Raw genomic sequence first — 21,185 nt, forward strand, 5'->3', positions numbered from 1 at the left:
TTTGTTCATTTGTTTATGACATTTATATGCCACCCTTCTCACCCCGAAGGGGACTCAGAGCAGCTTACTCTATATATATATATATATATATATATATATATATATATATATATGCTGTCACACCCTGGGCCTGTAGCAATTGTCTATTAACAGGACGTGCTCTCTATATGCCCAGCGGGATGCCCGGGGTGCCTCGGCTGAGAGGCCCTATGGATTTCCCTATACAAAGTCTTTAGAAGCTTAGAAAGTTTAATAAGGTTCTTTATTAATGCTTAAATCTTCAACAAATCAATCAAATACTTTAAAACTCTGGAAAACTGGTAGCTTTCTTAATCTGCCCACAAGGGACAGGCAACTTGCTTCAAGAACTGTTTCTTTCTTCTATAAAGGAAATCCTTGACCCTTCCCTGGGCAATCTGTTTTTAGGCTGGCATGGGGCCCTACTCTCAGTTCCAATTTGCTTTATGGGTAACCTGAGTAGACCTTACCAGCCAAGACTTTGTAGATTTTCCAGCTGGTGTCCTTTGCCTTCCCGCAAAGCTGGCTGTATTTCTTAGTAAAGCTGTGGAACTCCTTTCCCCCGAAGTTTGTGAGAAACAAAGCTTTCTACAGGTGGGAGAATCTCACACATCCTGTTGGAAAGGCTTCTCCGTGATAACTGAGCTAAAGGTCCCCCTTTTGCCTCCATAACCCAGAAAAAGGGGCGGAACTAAATAACACAATGATAATTGATAGGTCATTGGCCCTATTATTGCAAACCAAGGGAAGCCACCTTATTGCAAAATGCATGGAACTTTGGAATACATGCAAACATTCAATAGAAAGGAAAAGAAGTTGGAGCTCCTGGTACAGCCGTACCAGCACAATACACACACACACACAAACATACAATATATTATATTATTAGCATAGAACAATATCAGCACTACAAATCACTATACTGTACTACATCATCACATTGCAATATTATTAGTAATATTACAGGTAATATAAAACATATAATTATAATATAATATTATTATTAGTAGTATTATATTGTATTACATTATAATATTATAAATATTATATGTATATACAATATATTATATTATACTATTATATTATTAGCATAGCACAGGAGACAAGGTGGAACTGTCCCCTGGCTCCCTCTCTCTTCACTCTGGCCCTGAGTGGCAGTTGGTGCTGGGGGAGGGGTCCCCAACTGATGACATATGCAGGAGACAAGATGGAACCATCCCCTGGCCCCCTCTCTCTTCACTCTGGCCCTGAGTGGCAGTTGGTGCTGGTGGAGGGGTCCCCAACTGATGACATATGCAGGAGGCAAGATGGAACTGTCCCCTGGTGCCTCTCTCTTCACTCTGGCCCTGAGAAGCAGTTGGTGCTGGTGGAGGGGTCCCCAACTGATGACATATGCAGGAGACAAGATGGAACCATCCCCTGGCCCCCCCTCTCTTCACTCTGGCCCTGAGTGGCAGTTGGTGCTGGGGGAGGGGTCCCCAACTGATGACATATGCAGGAGACAAGATGGAACCATCCCCTGGCCCCCTCTCTCTTCACTCTGGCCCTGAGTGGCAGTTGGTGCTGGGGGAGGGGTCCCCAACTGATGACGTATGCAGGAGACAAGATGGAACCATCCCCTGGCCCCCTCTCTCTTCACTCTGGCCCTGAGTGGCAGTTGGTGCTGGTGGAGGGGTCCCCAACTGATGACATATGCAGGAGGCAAGATGGAACTGTCCCCTGGTGCCTCTCTCTTCACTCTGGCCCTGAGAAGCAGTTGGTGCTGGTGGAGGGGTCCCCAACTGATGACATATGCAGGAGACAAGATGGAACCATCCCCTGGCCCCCCCTCTCTTCACTCTGGCCCTGAGTGGCAGTTGGTGCTGGGGGAGGGGTCCCCAACTGATGACATATGCAGGAGACAAGATGGAACCATCCCCTGGCCCCCTCTCTCTTCACTCTGGACCTGAGTGGCAGTTGGTGCTGGGGGAGGGGTCCCCAACTGATGACATATGCAGGAGACAAGATGGAACCATCCCCTGGCCCCCTCTCTCTTCACTCTGGCCCTGAGTGGCAGTTGGTGCTGGGGGAGGGGCCCCCAACTGATGACATCTGCAGGAGACAAGATGGAACTGTCCCCTGGCCCCCTCTCTCTTCACTCTGGCCCAGAGTGGCTGTTGGTGCTGGGGGAGGAGTCCCCAACTGATGACATATGCAGGAGGCAAGATGGAACTGTCCCCTGGTGCCTCTCTCTTCACTCTGGCCCTGAGAAGCAGTTGGTGCTGGTGGAGGGGTCCCCAACTGATGACATATGCAGGAGACAAGATGGAACCATCCCCTGGCCCCCCCTCTCTTCACTCTGGCCCTGAGTGGCAGTTGGTGCTGGGGGAGGGGTCCCCAACTGATGACATATGCAGGAGACAAGATGGAACCATCCCCTGGCCCCCTCTCTCTTCACTCTGGCCCAGAACAGCAGTTGGTGCTGGGGGAGGGGTCCCCAACTGATGACATATGCAGGAGACAAGATGGAACCATCCCCTGGCCCCCTCTCTCTTCACTCTGGCCCTGAGTGGCAGTTGGTGCTGGGGGAGGGGCCCCCAACTGATGACATCTGCAGGAGACAAGATGGAACTGTCCCCTGGCCCCCTCTCTCTTCACTCTGGCCCAGAGTGGCTGTTGGTGCTGGGGGAGGAGTCCCCAACTGATGACATATGCAGGAGGCAAGATGGAACTGTCCTCTGGTGCCTCTCTCTTCACTCTGGCCCTGAGAAGCAGTTGGTGCTGGTGGAGGGGTCCCCAACTGATGACATATGCAGGAGACAAGATGGAACCATCCCCTGGCCCCCTTTCTCTTTACTCTGACCCTGAGTAGCAGTTGGTGCTGGGAGGAGGGGTCCCCAACTGATGACATATGCAGGAGACAAGATGGAACTGTCCTCTGGCCCCCTCTCTCTTCACTCTGGCCCAGAACAGCAGTTGGTGCTGGGGGAGGGGTCCCCAACTGATGATGTATGCAATAGACAAGATGGAACCATCCCCTGGCCCCCTTTCTCTTTACTCTGGCCCTGAGTGGCAGTTGGTGCTGGGTGAGGGGTCCCCAACTGATGACATATGCAGGAGACAAAATGGAACCGTCCTCTTGCCCCCTCTCTCTTCACTCTGGCCCAGAGAGGCAGTTGGTGCTGGGGGAGGGGTCCCCAACTGATGATGTATGCAAGAGACAAGATGGAACCATCCCCTGGCCCCCTTTCTCTTTACTCTGGCCCAGAGCAGCAGTTAGTGCTGAGGGGAGGGGTCTCCAACTGATAATATATGCAGGAGACAAGATGGAACTGTCCCCTGGCCCCGTTTCTTTTCACTCTGGCCCTGAGTGGCAGTTGGTGCTGGGGGAGGGGTTTAGGATACAGAGGACCCTTCCACACAGTCATATAATCGAGAATAGACTCACTAAACTATAAACCCTAGAATTCTGCAGGAGGCAGGAACCGGATTTTAAGTGTATTTTTCCCTAGTGTGATAAAGTAGCAACTCTGCTGGATAAAATCTCCATTAGACTCGGTGAAATTGACTTTCTGCATACAATTAAATAAACCCCCGGACCAGTGCATTTATTACAGCATATCTTCAGCTAGACTATGGCACGATCTACATTACCATACAGTGCAGTTTGAAACTGCACTACATAGCAGCATAGATGGTGCCTGTATGTCTGGGAACCTTCATTCCCTTGCTCAGAACAGAACATTATTTTCCTTTTGCACAACTGAATGTAACTCAGGTTTGTAAGGTCCAGTTCATAGCTGGCCTTAGGAGAAATGAAAAGGGCTTATAAAAAGTATTAAATGTTGGAGCAACAATTCCCCGAATGCCCCAAAGGACATGAGACAGGGCAGCTTTCCTGCTCAGACCAATGTAGTGTAATATAGTTGGCCCTTAATATTTTCTGGGGGGCCTTTCTGTAGATACCAAAATCGATGGATGCTTGAGTCCCATTATGTACAGTGATATAATAAAATGGAATCTCTTTTTTTTTTCCAAAATGGCAAAATCAAGCTTTAATTGTTGGATTAAAAAAACTGTCAAGTTGTATGTGGTTGAATCCATAGGTACAGAATTCATGGACTCAGAGGGGCAACTGTTGTTGCCCCAATGATGCACTTTCCCCCGTCCTATACTGAAAGCCTACCCCACTGTTTACTCTTTTCGGGCTCCCCTCAATTATATATTTTCTTTCCTATGTCATCAAGGGTTTTCTCATTTTACCTCGTCCATCTGGCCTGCCCATTTTGTTTGATTTTATAATGTGTTAATTTGCTTTATTTATTTTATTTTGCTATGTATTTTATTCTGATATAATTGTTTGTTGTCTGCATTCTGTATTTTATTTTGCTGTATTGTACTTTGGGCTTGGCCTCATGTTAGCCGCCCTGAGTCCCCTTTGGGGAGATAGTAGCGGGTTATAAATAAAGATTATTATTATTATTATTATTATTATTATTATTATTATTATTATCTGTACTGAAGAGCGGTAGGCTGTGACTTGCTTAATCCAAGTTTTAGTACCCACCTAGCCATGAAAACTCAGAGGTAGCTTTGGACTACTCACACAAGCAAGCAAAGTTTTTGGTTAGTTCACTATTAGATTACTGCAACGCACTCTACGTGGGGTTGCCTTTGAAGACTGTTCGGAAACTCCAACTAGTCCAGCGGGAGGCAACCAGAGTGCTTACAGGAGAGTCATACAGGGAGCATACCACCCCCCTGTTGTGTCAGCTCCACTGGCTGCCGATCCAATTCCGAGCACAATTCAAAGTGCTGGTTTTGACCTACAAAACCCTATACGGTTCCGGCCCAGTGTATCTGTCCGAACGGATCTCCCTCTACGTCCCACCACAGAGTCTAAGATCTTCTGGGGAGGCCCTGCTCTCGACCCCGCCTCTATCTCAAGTGAGATTAGCGGGGACAAGGAGCAGGGCCTTCTCGGTGGTGGCCCCTCACCTGTGGAATTCACTCCCCAGGGAAATTAGATCAGCGACATCCCTCTTTTCCTTTAGGAAAAAATTGAAAACATGGATTTGGGACCAGGCATTCAGACAATCTGGCAGATAAAGAAAGGACCTTGACGATGGACAGGAATTGACTAAGTGGAATGGAATTATGGAACTCTGAAAGACGAACGCTGAGCATGAGATTCGTTTTATTGATTGTGTTATATGCCGACTGTTTTAACTGTGATAATTGTTTTAACTGTTGTTTTGTACATATGTGTATTTTGTGTAGGCATCGAATTGTGCCTTTTTGTAAGCCGCCCTGAGTCCCCCCTTGGGGGTTGAGAAGGGCGGGGTAGAAGTACTCTAAATAAATAAATAAATAAAATTGACCGTATCAACATTAAAAGACTAGTCACACATTCTCTCTCTCTCTGGGCCCTTCCACACAGCCCTATATCCCAGAATATCAAAGCAGAAAATCCCACAATATCTGCTTTAAACTGGGTTATCTGAGTCCACACTCAGATAATGTTGGATTTTTTGCCTTGATATTCTGGGATATAGAGCTGCGTGGAAGAGCCATGAGACCACACTGACATATATTCCAGTTCAAAGCAGATAATGTAGGATTTTATTCAGCTGTGTAGAAGGAGCCTTTGGTTGACCTACCATACAGGGTTGCTGTGACTATAACAGGTTCACAGTTCCCTGAGCTCAGTAGAGGAATGTGGACTATATGGGCAAAATATATCCTTCACAGAGGTAAGAAAAGCTATCCCTGTCCACTGGGCTTTCTATATACAGTGTTCCCTTGCTGCTTTGCGGTTTGCTAACTGCGGACTCGCAGTTTCTCGGCTTTTCCAAAAACTTAATTTAAAATACAAGTAGCGAGGGAACACTGTATATAACAGACTTGAGAGCCCCATGCCAGTGGGGAAGCAGGGAGGAAGGGAGAAGGGTGGATCCAACAAGGGGTGGGAGGGAGGAAGGGAGGGGAAAGTAGAGAGGAAGAGAGAGAGAGAGGAGGCGAGAGAGGAGTAGGCAGAGCTATACTGTACATACAAGGGTTGAATGAAAAGTAATCCCTCCACCTTCATTACTTGGGTTTGGATTGGAATATTTTAATAAATCAAATGCAGGAATAATCCTTAGAATGTGCTCTTTAACTACCACCATTCACTTTCCCACATAATCACCAGGCAATTGGATACATTTCTGCCAACAATGAACAAGTTTTCTGAAGCCGTCACAGAAGAAGTCGACACTGTTTCCGCAACCAGCATCTCACAGTTCTCCCATTGTGCACAGACCTTCCAATAGCAAGGCAAAACAATAATGTGACCCACATGTTCTTGTGAAATGCCAATTATGTTTGAAATTTCTCTCTGAGTGATACGACGATTGTCCTGAATCAATCTGTAAACCTTTTGCTTGTGAAACTCGGTGGTTGCTGTCACAGGACGTCCAACCCTTTATTTGTTATGCAAGTCCCACCTTAACATCTCTAAACTTTCTCACCCAACGACGCACAGTACTCACATCAGCACAATCACCATAAACAGCTTGCATTCTCTGATGATTCTCCTTTGGGGGTGACCCCTTCTGCTGTCAAGAATTCAATGACTACACATTGCTTAAGTCGCATTGACCGACCGTCTGCACAGGGTTCCATACTTTGCACTTTAACAACACAACTGTTCAATGCTAAGGCTTCCCGCCAAAATGGAACTGTAGAGGGGAGTCTACTGAACAAGCCAGTACCTCCTGCATACCAGTACTGCCATCTGTTGAGGAGTTACGAAGGTGGAGGCATTACTTTTCATTCAACCTTCGTATACAATATAGTGGTTTTTCACTTATCGCGGGGGTTCCTGGAACAGAACCCCCGCGATAGGTGAGGGAACACTGTAACTGTGAAACATCATTACGCCTTGACTTCTACAACGAATGACTTGATGCATCAGAGTGACCCCCATTCATCCTTCAGCCAATAGGAGCCTCTGGTGGCACAGTGGGTTAAACCCCTGTGCTGGCAGGACTGAAGACCGACAGGTCGCAGGTTCGAATCCGGGAAGAGGCGGATGAGCTCCCTCTATCAGCTCCAGCTCTCATGCGGGGACATGAGAGAAGCCTCCCACAAGGATGATAAAAACATCAAATCATCCGGGCATCCCCTGGGCAACGTCCTTGCAGACAGCCAATTCTCTCACACCAGAAGCGACTTGCAGTTTCTCAAGTAGCTCCTGACATGACCAAATCCTTCAGCCAGCAAACAAAGACTCTTTGATTCAGGTGGACATTTTTAACAACCCATCCATTCCTAAAGGAGAGAGCTCTTAAGAGACGGGGGCTATCATTTCTTTCTCAATCCTGCTTCTCACCCACATTTCCATCTCTTTAGATGTGTTTGCATATTATAATTGGGCATTCCTTTCCATCTGTACCTTCCTTTTTTTAATCCCACCAGTTAATCTTGACAGGAGCAGTCTGGCATCTTAATTTTTTGGGGGGGAGAAAGACAGGATGTAAATCAAAACAAAATCAACTTGCAAATCTGAGCCCTGGAGTCTTTCGTTATACAGAAAGGAATTCGCTCCACCCACCATTTCCTTTCCAAACAGCCTTGTTTGCTTGTTTCTCATTTTTGGCTTGTCTGAATATCACCTTCAATACCTTCAGCAGCTTTTTCTAATCCCTGCTCGTCTGAGTCAGAAAGAGATACAGACTTACATTGGCCCATTTGGCTGCAAAGATGAAACCTCTCTCTGCTTAGGCTATCACTAGAGTCAAGGGCAGGGCTCCATTTATCTTCCCAAAATCCCATTTTAGTGATAGGCAGAATAAGATGGAAGTTGCTAATAAATGGCAATTTAGCTGTGAGCTAAAAGTACCAGATTTTTGTCTGATCTTGGAAGCTAAGCAGGGTCAGCCTGGGTTAGTACTCAGATTTTTTTTTTGTCTTGTCAGGAAAGACTTGAGAAACTGCAAGTCGCTTCTGGTGTGAGAGAATTGGCCGTCTGCAAGGACGTTGCCTAGGGGACGCCAAGATGTTTTGATGTTTTATCATGATTGTGGGAGGCTTTTCTCATGTCCTCACATGAGGAGCTGGAGCTGATAGAGGGAGCTCATCCGCACGCTCTCCGGATTCGAACCTGCGACCTGTCGATCTTCAGTCCTGCCAGCACAGGGGTTTAACCCACTATGCAAACGGGGCTCCATAATACTCAGATGGGACACTGCCATTGAACACCTGGTGGAGGAGGCTCAATTTCAGAAGGAACTGGCAAACCATCTCTGGGTATTCCTTGGATATTTAATAGGTATTTTATAGAAATATATTTTAATATGCATCTTTTGTAGAACTACATTTTAATATGTGTGTGTCTTTAAGATCAAGTCAGGAGGTGCTGTGGCTTTAAAATTATTATTATTATTATTATTATTATTATTATTATTATTATTGGGTTGTTGTAGGTTTTTTTGGGCTATATGGCCATGGTCTAGAGGCATTCTCTCCTGACGTTTCGCCTGCATCTATAGCAAGTATCCTCAGAGGTAGTGAGGTAAACCCAGTGATTTCGGCCATGAAAGCCTTCGACAATACATTATTATTATTATTATTATTATTATTATTATTATTATTATTGAAGAGAAACAACTGGAAAAGCTGACACGATATGAGGATTTAAAGATCAAACTGCAAAACTCTGGCACAAGCCAGTAAAGGTGGTCTCAGTGGTGATCGGCACACTGGGTGCAGTGCCTAAAGACCTTGGCCTGCACTTAAACAAAGTCGGCGCTGACAAAATTACCAGCTGCAGAAGGCCACCTTACAGGGATCTGCACACATTATTCGTCGATATATCACACAGTCCTAGACACTTGAGAAGTGTCCGATGTGTGATCCAATACAACATCCAGCAGAGTGTCTGCTGTAGACTCAACTTGTTGTGTTTCAAATAATAATAATAATAATAATAATAATAATAATAATAATAATAATAACAACAACAACAACAACAACAACAACAACATTTAAAGATCAAACTGCAAAGACTCTGGCACAAGCCAGTAAAGGTGATCCCAGTGGTGATAGGCACACTGGGTGCAGTGCCTAAAGACCTTAGCCTGCACTTAAACATAATCGGCACTGACAAAATTACCATCTGTAGGCTGCAAAAGGCCACCTTACTGGGATCTGCACACATTATTCGCCGATACATCACACAGTCCTAGACACTTGGGAAGTGTCCGATGTGTGATCCAATACAACAGCCAGCAGAGAGATCTTGTTTCCTGTGGACTCATCTTGTTGTGTTTCAAATAATAATAATAATAATAATAATAATAATAATAATAATAATAATAAGATCAAACTGCAAAGACTCTGGCACAAGCCAGTACAGGTGGTCCCAGTGGTGATCGCCACACTGGGTGCAGTGCCTAAAGACCTTGGACTGCACTTAAACACAATCGGCGCTAACAAAATTACCATCTGCCAGCTGCAAAAGGCTACCTCACTAAGATATGCACTCATTATTTGCTGATACATCACACAATCCTAGACACTTGGGAAGTGTCTGACGTGTGATCCAATACAACAGCCAGCAGAGTGTCTGCTGTGTACTCATCTTGTTGTGTTTAAATAACAATAATAATAATAATAATAATAATAATAATGATAATAATAATAGATCGAACTGCAAAGACTCTGGCACAAACCGGTAAAGGTGGTCCCAGTGGTGATCGGCACACTGGGTGCAGTGCCTAAAGACCTTGACCTGCACTTAAACACAATTGGTACTGACAAAATTACCATCTGCCAGCTGCAGAAGGCCACCTTACTGGGATCTGCAGGCATTATTCACCGATACATCACACAGTCCTAGACACTTGGGAAGTGTCTGATGTGTGATCCAATACAACAGCCAGCAGAGTGATCTTGTTTGCTGTGGACTCGTCTTGTTGTGTTTCAAATAATAACAACAATTTTTATATCCTGCCCCATCTCCCAAGAGGGAGCGGCAATACAAATAGCAGCAATACAACCAGGACAACATAAGATATAAACACAACAATAACCCATTTTTTGTTATCCTTTGGAAACAGCCCAAGCTTTTTGCGGAGAGAGGGTGGGTTATAAATAAAGTGTTGTTGTTGTTGTTGTTGTTGTTGTTGTATTTCTATTGGTGGAAGATGGTTGTTGTTGTTGTTGTATTTCTATTGGTCAAAGTTTGTTGTTGTTGTTGTTGTTGTTGTATTTCTATTGGTCGAACAGACAGATTACAGTGCCTGGTACAATTAGTCAGCGCCCTCCCACCCAAATACTAACCAAGGCAGTCCCTGCTTAGCCTCAGGTCTTTGAGGTAGGAACTCCCTGAGAAATTGCAGGTCTTTGCAATGAAAAAAAAGAGGATTTGGGGATGGGGTGGGTCAAAAAGTTTTGCCTCCTGTGTCATAAAAGCATTGTGAATGCACATATAACAGCAGAAGTTGCTACAGATCATAGCCTGAACTGTCCTCTACACAAAGGTACCATTCAACATAGTCACCATCAATTTGTATGCATTTGCATCATCGTTTAACCCAGGGACCAAAACCATTTTGGAAAAATGCAGGGTTTTGCTTTGTGGCCTATTAAAGCTGTTTTAATGCCATCGAATCTGAAACCAAGTAGGTTGTCTTTCAGTGGTCCAAACAGGTCAAAGTCAGAAGGGGCCAAATTGTAAACATTCTTCAAGCAATTATGGATTTCCTTAAGTGCACAACCTTCTTTGGCCAGAAATTACATGGCGACTCTTTCTTTTAGCTTCAGATTCATGGTTCCAATCAGTCAATTGGAAAAAGAAAACACTATATCAGTAGAGTAAGGCTACCTCTATTGTAGCCTTTCTCAACCTTGGAGTAAGGACCCCTGGGGGGGGGGGGGGGATCATCAGGGGGATCGCCAAAGACTATCGGAAAACACAGTATTTTCTGTTGGTCATGAGAGTTGTGTGTGTGAAGTTTGGCCCAATTCTATCATTGGTGGGGTTCACAGTGCTCTTTGATTGTAGGTGAACTATAAATCCCAGCAACTACAACTCCCAAACTCCACCAGTGTTCACATTTGGGCATATTGAGTATTTATGCCAAGTTTGGTCCAGATCCATCATTGTTTGAGTCCACACAGTGCTCTCTGGATGCAGGTGAACTACAACTCCAAAACTCAAGGTCAATGCCGACCAAAATCTTCCAGTATTTTCTGTTGGTCATAGGAGTTTTGTGTGCCGAGTTTGGTTCAATTCCATCGTTGGTGGAGTTCAGAATGCTCTTTGATTGGAGGTGAACTATAAATCCCAGGAACTACAACTCCCAAATGTCAATGTCTATTTTCCCCAAACTCCACCAGTGTTCACATTTGGGCATATTGAGTATTCATGCCAAGTTTGATCCAGATCCATCATTATTTGACTCCACACAGTGCTCTCTGGATGCAGATGAACTACAACTCCAAAACTCAAGGTCAAATGCCGACCAAAACCTTTCAGTATTTTCTGTTGGTCATGGAAATTCTGTATACCAAGTTTGGTTCAATTCCATCATCGGTGGAATTCAGAATGCTCTTTGATTGGAGGCAAACTACAAATCCCAGCAACTACAACTCCCAAATGACAAAATCAATCCCACCCTGAGCCCCACCAGCATTGAAATGTGGGCATATTGAGTATTTCTGCCAAATTTGACCCAGTGAATGAAAACACATCCTGCATATTAGATATTTACATGAAAATTCAGAACAGTTGCACAATTACTGTTACGAAGTAGCAACAAAAATAATGTTATGGTTGGGGGTCACTACAACATGAGGAACTGTATTAAGGGGTCGCGGCATTAGGAAGGTTGAGAAACACTGCTCTATCAGTAGAGTACAGTTACCTCTATCATATCATGCATAGATAGTCCTGTAGCTGTGAAAGAAATCAGAGTGGTGGAGGCATCACCCACTGTGGTGTGTGTGTGTGTGTGTATGCATATAGCTAGATAGATAGGAGGGGGGTTGGTGTAGATAGGTAGGCAGGTAGATGATAGATAGATAGATAGATAGATAGATAGATAGACAGACAGACAGACAGACAGATAGACAGATAGAGAGCTAGGTGGGTGGGTAGATAGATAGATAGAGAGATAGGTAGATAGGTAGGTAGATAAATAGAGAGAGAGAGCTAGGGAGCTAGAGAGATAGATATGTATGTATGTAGGTAGTTAGATAGATAGAGAGGTAGAAAGATAGGTAGGTAGATAGGCAGGTAGGTATGTAGATAGAGAGAGAGAGCTAGGGAGCTAGAGAGATAGATAGGTATATATGTAGGTAGGTAGGTAGGTAGATAGCTAGAGAGATAGAAAGATAGGTAGGTAGATAGGCAGGTAGGTATGTAGATAGATAGATAGAGAGAGAGAGAGAGAGAGAGAGATAGCTGGAGAGATAGGTAGGTAGGTAGGTAGAGAGCTAGGGAGCTAGAGAGATAGGTAGGTAGGTAGGTAGGTACGTAGGCAGGTAGATAGAGAGCTAGAGAGATAGGTAGGTAGATAAATAGATAGAGAGATAGGAAGGTAGGTAGAGAGAGAGCTAGAGAGATAGGTAGGTAGATAGAGAGAGAGGTAGAGAGATAGGTAGGTAGATATAGAGAGAGATAGGTAGGTAGGTTGGTAGATAGAGCTAGAGAAATAGGTAGATAGCTAGCTAGAGAGATAAAGAGCTAGCGGTAGGTAGGGAGGGAGGTAGAGAGATAGGTAGGTAGGTAGGTAGATAGATAGATAGAGAGATAGATAGATGGGTAGGTAGGTAGACAGAGAGAAATAGGTAGGTAGATAGATAGATAGCTAGAGAGATAAAGAGCTAGAGAGATAGGTAGGTAGGTAGAGAGATAGATAGAGAGATGGGTAGGTAGGTAGGTAGACAGATAGAGAGCTAGAGAGATAGGTAGCTAGCTAGCTAGCTAGAGAGATAGGTAGGTAGAGAGATGGGTAGGTAGGTAGCTAGCTAGAGAGATAGAGAGCTAGAGAGATGGGTAGGTAGGTAGCTAGAGAGATAGGTAGGTAGGTAGGTAGGTAGGCAGATAGATACATAGATAGATAGATAGATAGATAGATAGATAGAGAGATAGGTAGGCAGGTAGATAGCTAGCTAGAGAGGTAGGTAGCTAGCTAGCTAGCTAGAGAGATAGAGAGGTAGGTAGGTAGGTAAGTAGGTAGGTAGACAGAGAGATGGGTAGGTAGGTAGGTAGGTAGGTAGACAGACAGAGAGAGAGCTAGAGGGATAGGTAGGTAGGTAGGTAGGTAGCTAGCTAGAGAGATAGGTAGGTAGAGAGATGGGTAGGTAGGTAGCTAGCTAGAGAGATAGAGAGCTAGAGAGATGGGTAGGTAGGTAGCGAGATAGAGAGCAAGAGAGATAGGTAGGTAGGTAGACAGATAGAGAGAGAGCTAGAGAGATAGGTAGGTAGGTAGATAGATAGGTAGGTAGGTAGGTAGGCAGATAGATAGATAGATAGGTAGGCAGGTAGATAGCTAGCTAGAGAGGTAGGTAGGTAGGTAGCTAGAGAGCTAGAGAGGTAGGTAGGTAGGTAAGTAGGTAGGTAGGTAGAGAGATGGGTAGGTAGGTAGATAGAGAGAGCTAGAGGGATAGGTAGGTAGGTAGGAAGCTAGCTAGCTAGAGAGATAGAGAGATAGGTAGGTAGATAGATAGAGAGAGAGAGAGAGAGAGTCCTGTCCTTGACTCTTCTAGTGAAGCCGAGCACTGAGAGGCTTCATTGTAGCAGAGCCAGGTTTCTGACTCAGGATGGAGACGGGAATCCAACGGGATCGGGTGCCTTGAAGGGACCTGGCCTTGGCGACCCACTTTGGGAATCCAAAGGGCTCCAGATGGGCAGGTGAGAAGGGGAAACGGGGCGATCCTTCCGCAAAGAGACGTGACACCGGGGTTGCCAGCCTCCTCTTCCTCCTGCATTGCAACAAGGCGCCACCCGGCTCTCCCCGTCTCCACCCTTTTTCCTCCCCTGGAGATGCGTGTAGAGATCTGCATGTGTAAATTCTCACTCTCCCCCCCCTCCCTTGGAAGCCCTTGTTTGTGGGACTCACGTCTCGGAAGCGGTTCCAGTGCTTGATCTTGCCGCTGTACTGCGAGATGGAAGACAGCCATTGCTCGTCCTCCATGAAATTGCCGGGGCTCTCGCCTTCCTTGCCGGGTTTGCCTTCGCCGTCGGCCGAAGCCAGGCTGAGCAGGAGGAGCAGCGCCGGCACCAGGCAGGAGGAGCAGCAGCCCGGGGCTCGCATGGCTCTCACCGCGCCTTTGTCTCGGGTTAGAACCGCGGTTGGGGGGCCTCTCCGGCTTCTCTCTCTCTCTCTCTCTCTCTCTCGATCTGGATCTCTCCTTCGGTGTCTCCGGACTGGACCTGCCTCCGATGCGCTCCGTCTCTTGAAGCCCTGCCTTGGGAAGAGCCAGCCACGGAGCCTGCGCCAAAAGAGGCTTGGCTTACCGCGGCATCACGCTTGACATCATCATCATCATCATCGCCATCCTCCTCCTCCTCCTCCTCGACTCACCTGCGCGCAGTGGGCCCAGGAGGCAGCCTAGAACCATCCTGGAATCCTAGACTCATCCTAGAATCAGAGACCACAAGGGCCATCTAGTCCAACCCCTTGCCATACAGGAAAAGCACCATCCAAGTAATGTCTTGTCCAAGGCTTTCACAAATCACTGAGTTGCCATGAGTTTTCCAGAAGCATTCTCTCCTGACGTTTCACCCACATCTATGGCAGGCATCCTCAGGGGTTGAGAGGTCTGTTGGAAACTAAGAAAGTGGTGTTTATATATCTGTGGAATGTTCTGGATGGGGGAAAGAACTCTTACTTACTTAGGTGATCCCTCGTTGGACGAGTAAGATGGTCTTCCATGATGGGTTTCCTTGTGGATTCGTAGCTGGCTGTGGAGGCCTATTCTTGACCCGCATCTTCTCCCACAGTGAAGGCATTGGTTTCCAGGTGGAAGGTGGTCCACCTGATGCGCCTTCCTCCTGGCACGTTTCTTTCACCCTCCACTCGTGCCTCCTCGAATTCTGCAGCACTGCTGGTCACAGCTGACCTCCAGCTGGAGCGCTCAAGGCCAGGCAGGCATGTAGGGGGGGGCTCGGGGGGCTTCAGCCCCCCCCCCAAATTCTCATGGTGGTTCACGAAAAGGCCTTACTGGTGCATTACTTAAACTGTTATGTTTATTCATATCATGATCTGATCACCATACTCAATATATCCCACATGCATGGGGGTATTGGGGTAATGATACAAAAGGTTTGCTAGGCTAGACTCTATTTCACTCAGACTCAGCCCCCCCCCCCGAAACTCAGCCCCCCCTGAAACCCACCCTGAAAAAAATTCAGCCCCCCCCCCGAAATGAAATTCTGGCTACGGGCCTGATGGGTGGGGTTCAGAATGCTCTGTGGTTGAAGGTGAACTATAAATCCCAGCAACTACAACTCCCAAATGTCAAGATTCTATTTTCTCTAAACTCCACCAGTGTTCACTTTTGGGCATATTGAGCATTCGTGTAGAGTTTGGTCCAGATCCAACATTGTTTGAGTCCACAGTACTCTCTGGATGTAAGAGAACTACAACTCCCAAATTCAACGTCAATGCTCACCAAACTCTTGTAGTGTTTTCTGTTGATCATGGGAGTTCTGTGTCCCAAGATTGGTTGAATTCCATCATTGGTGGAGTTCAGAATGTTCTTTGATTGTAGATGAACTATAAATCCCAGCAACTACAACTCCCAAATGACAAAATCAATTTTTTGAGTGAAGGACATACATTGGCCTGATAGGTGTATTGTGTCCAAATTTTGTGTCTATTTGTCCAGTGCTTTTTGAGTTCTGTTAATCCCACAAACAAACATTACATTTTTATTTATATCAGGGGTCCTCAAACTAAGGCCCGGGGGCTGGATGCGGCCCTCCAAGGTCATTTGCCCGGCCCTCGCTCAGGGTCAACCTAAGTCTGAAACGACTTGAAAGTACACAACAACAACAACAACAACAACCCTATCTCTTCAGCCAAAAGCAGGCCCACTCTTCCCATTAAAATACTAATAAGTTTATATTTGTTCAAATTGTTCTTGATTTTAATTATTGTATTGTTTTAAGTGGGTTTTGCGCTACAAATAAGATATGTGCAGTGTGCATAGGAATTCATTCATTTTTTTTCAAATTATAATCCGGCCCTCCAACATTTTGAGGGACTGTGACCTGGCCCTCTGTTTAAAAAGTTTGAGGACAGCAAAGTAAAAAAGCACTTTATAGGAATAGGTAGATCCAATTAGGTAAGAAGATAAGCAGGAATGAATTAGTCCAAGGTAGAGTTCAGCAAAGTCCATAAAATAAAGTCATAGAATCATAGAGTTGGAAGAGACCTTATGGGCCATCCAGTCCAACCCCCTGCCAAGAAGCAGGAATATTGCATTCAAATCACCCCTGACAGATGGCCATCCAGCCTCTGTTTAAAAGCTTCCAAAGAAGGAGCCTCCACCACACTCTGGGGCAGAGAGTTCCACTGCTGAACGGCTCTCACAGTCAGGAAGCTCTTCCTCATGTTCAGATGAAATCTCCTCTCTTGTTCCGTGTCCTAGTCTCCAGGGAAGCAGAAAGCACACTTGCTCCCTCCTCCCTGTGACTTCCTCTCACATATTTATACATGGATATCATATCTCCTCTCAGCCTTCTCTTCTTCAGGCTAAACATGCCCAGGTCTTTAAGCTGCTCCTCATAGGGCTTGTTCTCCAGACCCTTGGTCATTTTAGTTGCCCTCCTCTGCACACATTCCAGCCTGTCAATATCTCCCTTCAATTGTGGTGCCCAGAATTGGACACAATATTCCAGGTGTGGTCTAACCAAGGCAGAATAGATGGGTAGCATGACTGCCCTAGATCTAGACACTATGGTCCTATTGATGCAGGCCAAAATCCCATTGGGGGGTTTTTTGCCATCATATCACATTGTTGGCTCATGTTTAACTTGTTGTCCACGAGGACTCCAAGATCTTTTTCACATGTACTGCTCTCGAGCCAAGCATTGTCCCCCATTCTGTATCTTTGCATTTCGTTTTTTCTGCCAAAGTGGAGTATCTTGCATTTGTCCCTATTGAACTTCATTTTGTTAGTTTTGGCCCATCTCTCTAATCTGTTAAGATCGTTCTGAATTCTGTTCCTGTCTTCTAGAGTATTGGCTATTTCTCCTAATTTGGTGTCATCTGCAAACTTGATGATCCTGCCTTCTAGCCCTTCATCTAAGTAATTAATAAAGATGTTGAACAGGACCGGGCCCAGGACGGAGCCCTGCGGCACTCCGCTCGTCACTTCTTTCCAGGATGAAGAGGAAGCATTGGTGAGCACCCCCTGGGTTCGTCCATTTAACCAATTACAGATCCACCTCACCGTAGTTTTGCCTAGCCCACATTGGACTAGTTTCCTTGCCAGAAGGTCATGGGGGACCTTGTCAAAAGCCTTACTGAAATCCAGGTAAGCTACATCCACGGCATTCCCCGCATCTACCCAGCTTGTAACTATCAAAAAAGAGATCAGATTAGTCTGGTATGACTTGTTTTTGATAAATCTGTGTTGACTATTAGCGATGACCCCATCCATTTCTAAGTGTTTGCAGACTACTTCCTTAACAATCTTTTCCAGAATCTTGCCTGGTATCGACATGAGGCTGACCGGACAGTAATTGTTTGGGTCATCCTTTTTTCCCTTCTTGAAGATTGGGACCACATTGGCCCTCCTCCAGTCTGCTGGAACTTCTCCCGTTCTCCAAGAACTCTCAAAGATGATTGCCAATGGTTCCGAAATTACTTCCGCTAGTTCCTCTTGGGTGTAATTGATCTGGCCCTGGGGACTTGAACTCGTTTAGAGCTGCCAGGTATTCCTGGACGACTTGTTTCCCAATTTCGGGTTGGATGTCCTCTAGTCCCTCATCCACTCCATCCTGCTGAGGTTGAAGTTTACTTTCTTTTTGTGAAAAAACTGAGACAAAGAAGGCATTAAGTAGTTCTGCCTTTTCCCTATCCCCTGTCAGCATTGCCCCATCTTCTCTTCGAGGAGGCCCTATCGCCTCCTTGTTCATCCTTTTTCTACTAACGTAAGAAAAGAAGCCCTTTTTATTGTTTTTAATGTCCCTGGCAAGCCTGAGCTCATTTTGTGCTTTAGCCTTGCAAAGGAGTTGGCTATTTGTTTGAATTCTTCTTTGGTGATTTCTCCCTTTTTCCACTTCTTGTCCATGTCTCTTTTGAGTCTCAGCACAGTGTTATCCAAAGCTTTCATGAATCACTGGGTTGCTCTGAGTTTTCCAGGCTGTATGTCCATGTTGGAACCCCGGTGGTGCAGCGAGTTAAAAGTGCTGAGCTACTGAATTTGCTGATTCCAGAATTTTACTTCTTGGCTCAGTATATAGTTAAAGGTAAAAGCTCTGGGGTGTGGTGCTCATCTCATTTTTTAAGCTGAAGAGCCAGTGTGGTCCATAGACACCTCCAAGGTCATGTGGCTGGCATGACTGCATGGAGCGCCATTACCTTCTCGCCTACCTATTGATCTACTCACATTTGCATGTTTTCAAACTGCTAGGTTGGCAGAAGCTGGGGCTGACAGCGGAAGCTCACGCTGCTCCCCGGATTCCAACCTGCAACCTTTCAGTCAACAAGCTCATATTTATATGTGAATGTGTACATCTGTACAGTCACACCATTTTCATTTATTTCTTGGGTGCATCCACACCAGTGATTCACAACCTTTTTTTGACCAGGGACCACTTGACCAGGGACCACTCTCCAACATTCATACCAAAAGGGTTATGAATCAGTTTTTGGTCAACTTTAGATTTAGATTGCTTTGGTTATTTGGAATGCTGATTCAGAAAATGGCATTGGATCGACCACATCAGCTCTAGATATAGAACATATGCCATCCAGTAGTCGCCATCTTCTTGCCCACAGAAAACCATTTTTAATAATCTAGAGCTGATGTGGTAGTAGTAATCTTTCGTGGGTAGTCAGCTTCTCCCTCCCAACATCTCCATTGCCTAGGCACTATAAGAGGGTTTCGCAAGACTAGTTGCTCTCGTTGCTGTATGGTTTTGAGGCAATGCTGTAGTTATGGTGAGGCTGTGGACCATGTTTTCATTCTTGCAGACCATTGTGGTCCACAGGTTGGGAACCACTGATCTACGCGGAAGCAATAATACAGTTCGACACCACTTTAGCTACCATGACTCAATGCTATGGAATTATTGGAGTTGTCATTTTACAAGAATCTTTAGGCTTCTTTGCCAGAGTGGAGGTGCCTCCCCAAACTCCACTGCGCTTAAAATTGTATCAAACTATTAATTCTACAGTGTAGATGCACCCTTGGTTACAAACTTCAACAGCCTTCCCTAGGGTACTTAGGTGTTACTGGGTGACACCTGTTCGGCCCCACAGCCGTTGTCATGTGGAGTCCCTCAGGGTTCAATTCTGTCCCCAATGTTGTTTAACATCTACAACCGCTGGGGGAGATCATTCGGAGTTTCGGACTGAGATGTTATCTCTACGCAGATGATGTCCAGATCTGTCACTCCTTCTCACCTGTCACCAAGGAGGCTGTCCAGACCTTGAATTGGTGTTTAGCTGCTGTGTCGGACTGGATGAGAGCTAACAAATTGAAACTGAATCCAGACAAGACAGAGGTCCTACTGGTCAGTCGCAAGGTCGAACAGGGTATAGGGTTACAGCCTGTGTTGGACGGGGTTACACTCCCCCTGAAGACTCAGGTTCACAGCTTGGGAGTGATCCTGAACTCATCGCTGAGCCTGGAACCCCAGGTCTCAGCGGTGGCCGGGAGAGCTTTTGCACAATTAAAACTTGTGCACCAGCTGCGCCCGTACCTTGGGAAGTCTGATCTGGCCACAGTGGTCCACGCTCTTGTTACATCCCGTATAGACTACTGCAACACACTCTACGTGGGGTTGCCCTTGAAGACTGTTCGGAAACTACCGGGGCAACATACAGGGAACACACCACCCCCCTGCTGTGTCAGCTCCACTGGCTGCCAGTTCAATTCCGAGCACAATTAAAGGTGCTAGTTTTGACCTACAAAACCCTTTACGGTTCCGGTCCAGTGTATCTGTCCGAACGTATCTCCCTCTACGTCTCACCCCGGAATTTGAGATCATCCGGGGAGGCCCTGCTCTCGACCCCACCGCTATCACAAGCGAGGCTGGTGGGGACGAGGAGCAGGGCCTTCTCGGTGGTGGTCCCTCACTTGTGGAACTCACTCCCGGGGGAAATCAGGACATCAACATCCCTCCTCACCTTCAGGAGGAAGGTAAAGATGTGGTTGTGGGACCAAGCCTTTGGGCAACCTGACAATTAGATATGGAAACCAGATGGATAGGACTGAAAGGACTGACAATTGCGGAATTGGAATTTAAACTATGAGATTGTGAAACGCTGACCATCAAGGAGGTTTGTATGGGTTTTTACTGCTTTTATTGGTTTTATGGTTGTTTTTGCCTGTAATAATTATTGTTTTTATGGTAATTGTTGTTATCGATAGAGTTGTTGTTTTGTTAAATGATGTTATTGTCTTTTGCTGTTATGTGATGCGGGCATCGAATTGTGCCTCGCTTTTGTAAGCTGCCCTGAGTCCCTCCCCCCCCCCCCCCCCAGGGTGAGAAGGGCGGGGTAGAAGCAACCGAAATAAATAAATAATATATAGGGTAGGAAACGTTTTGCACCCTGTTACAGAGCAAAGGCTAGAAATGCCAATTGGTATTTTGCACATTGTATGCCAATTGCTACAAATTTAGTCTCTCCGTGGGCCAGTCTTATTCTTTCCTCCTCATTATTTTTTAAAACTTACAAAGCTTCTGGAGGGATTTAAATGCAAATTAACTTGTCTGACGGTTCACAATGTTAAATGTCATATCTTAATCCCCTCTCCAAGACACGGCAAACCTCCTGTCTCACTTGTCTAGTTTGCATTTTCCCTTCTCACTTGGACCATGTGTGGGCAATTGCAGCAGGGTTGGTGGTCACATTCAGAAGCGTGGCATTATTTGGGAACACCATTTTCTTTTTAAAAATATATATTTTTAAATAAATTACTTGACTATTTGCAAGCATTTGGGAGCACCAACAAGTTTT

The 21,185-nt window shown here is 45.7% G+C and overlaps 1 protein-coding gene across 1 annotated transcript; it reads right to left on the reverse strand.

Moving 5' to 3' along the window:
- Nucleotides 1-462: 462 nt before the first annotated feature.
- Nucleotides 463-14,585, reverse strand: LOC132770171 (testican-2-like). Its single transcript, XM_067466258.1, has 2 exons — nt 14,106-14,585; nt 463-606 (listed from the first exon to the last, which is right to left on the reverse strand). The coding sequence occupies exons 1-2, from the start codon at nt 14,298-14,300 to the stop codon at nt 463-465; spliced, it is 339 nt and encodes a 112-aa protein (XP_067322359.1). The 5' UTR covers nt 14,301-14,585.
- Nucleotides 14,586-21,185: the final 6,600 nt, after the last annotated feature.

Source organism: Anolis sagrei, chromosome 3, assembly GCF_037176765.1.
Source record: "Anolis sagrei isolate rAnoSag1 chromosome 3, rAnoSag1.mat, whole genome shotgun sequence".
NCBI lineage: Eukaryota > Metazoa > Chordata > Lepidosauria > Squamata > Dactyloidae > Anolis > Anolis sagrei.

Excerpts from the sequence above, each read along its gene's own strand:
- LOC132770171 (XM_067466258.1), bottom strand. The coding sequence starts at position 14,300 with ATGCGAGCCCCGGGCTGCTGCTCCTCCTGCCTGGTGCCGGCGCTGCTC. Across the intron at positions 607-14,105 it reads ACTGGAACCGCTTCCGAGAC|AAAGCTTTGTTTCTCACAAA; the intron begins GTGAGTCCCACA and ends TCCCACCTGTAG.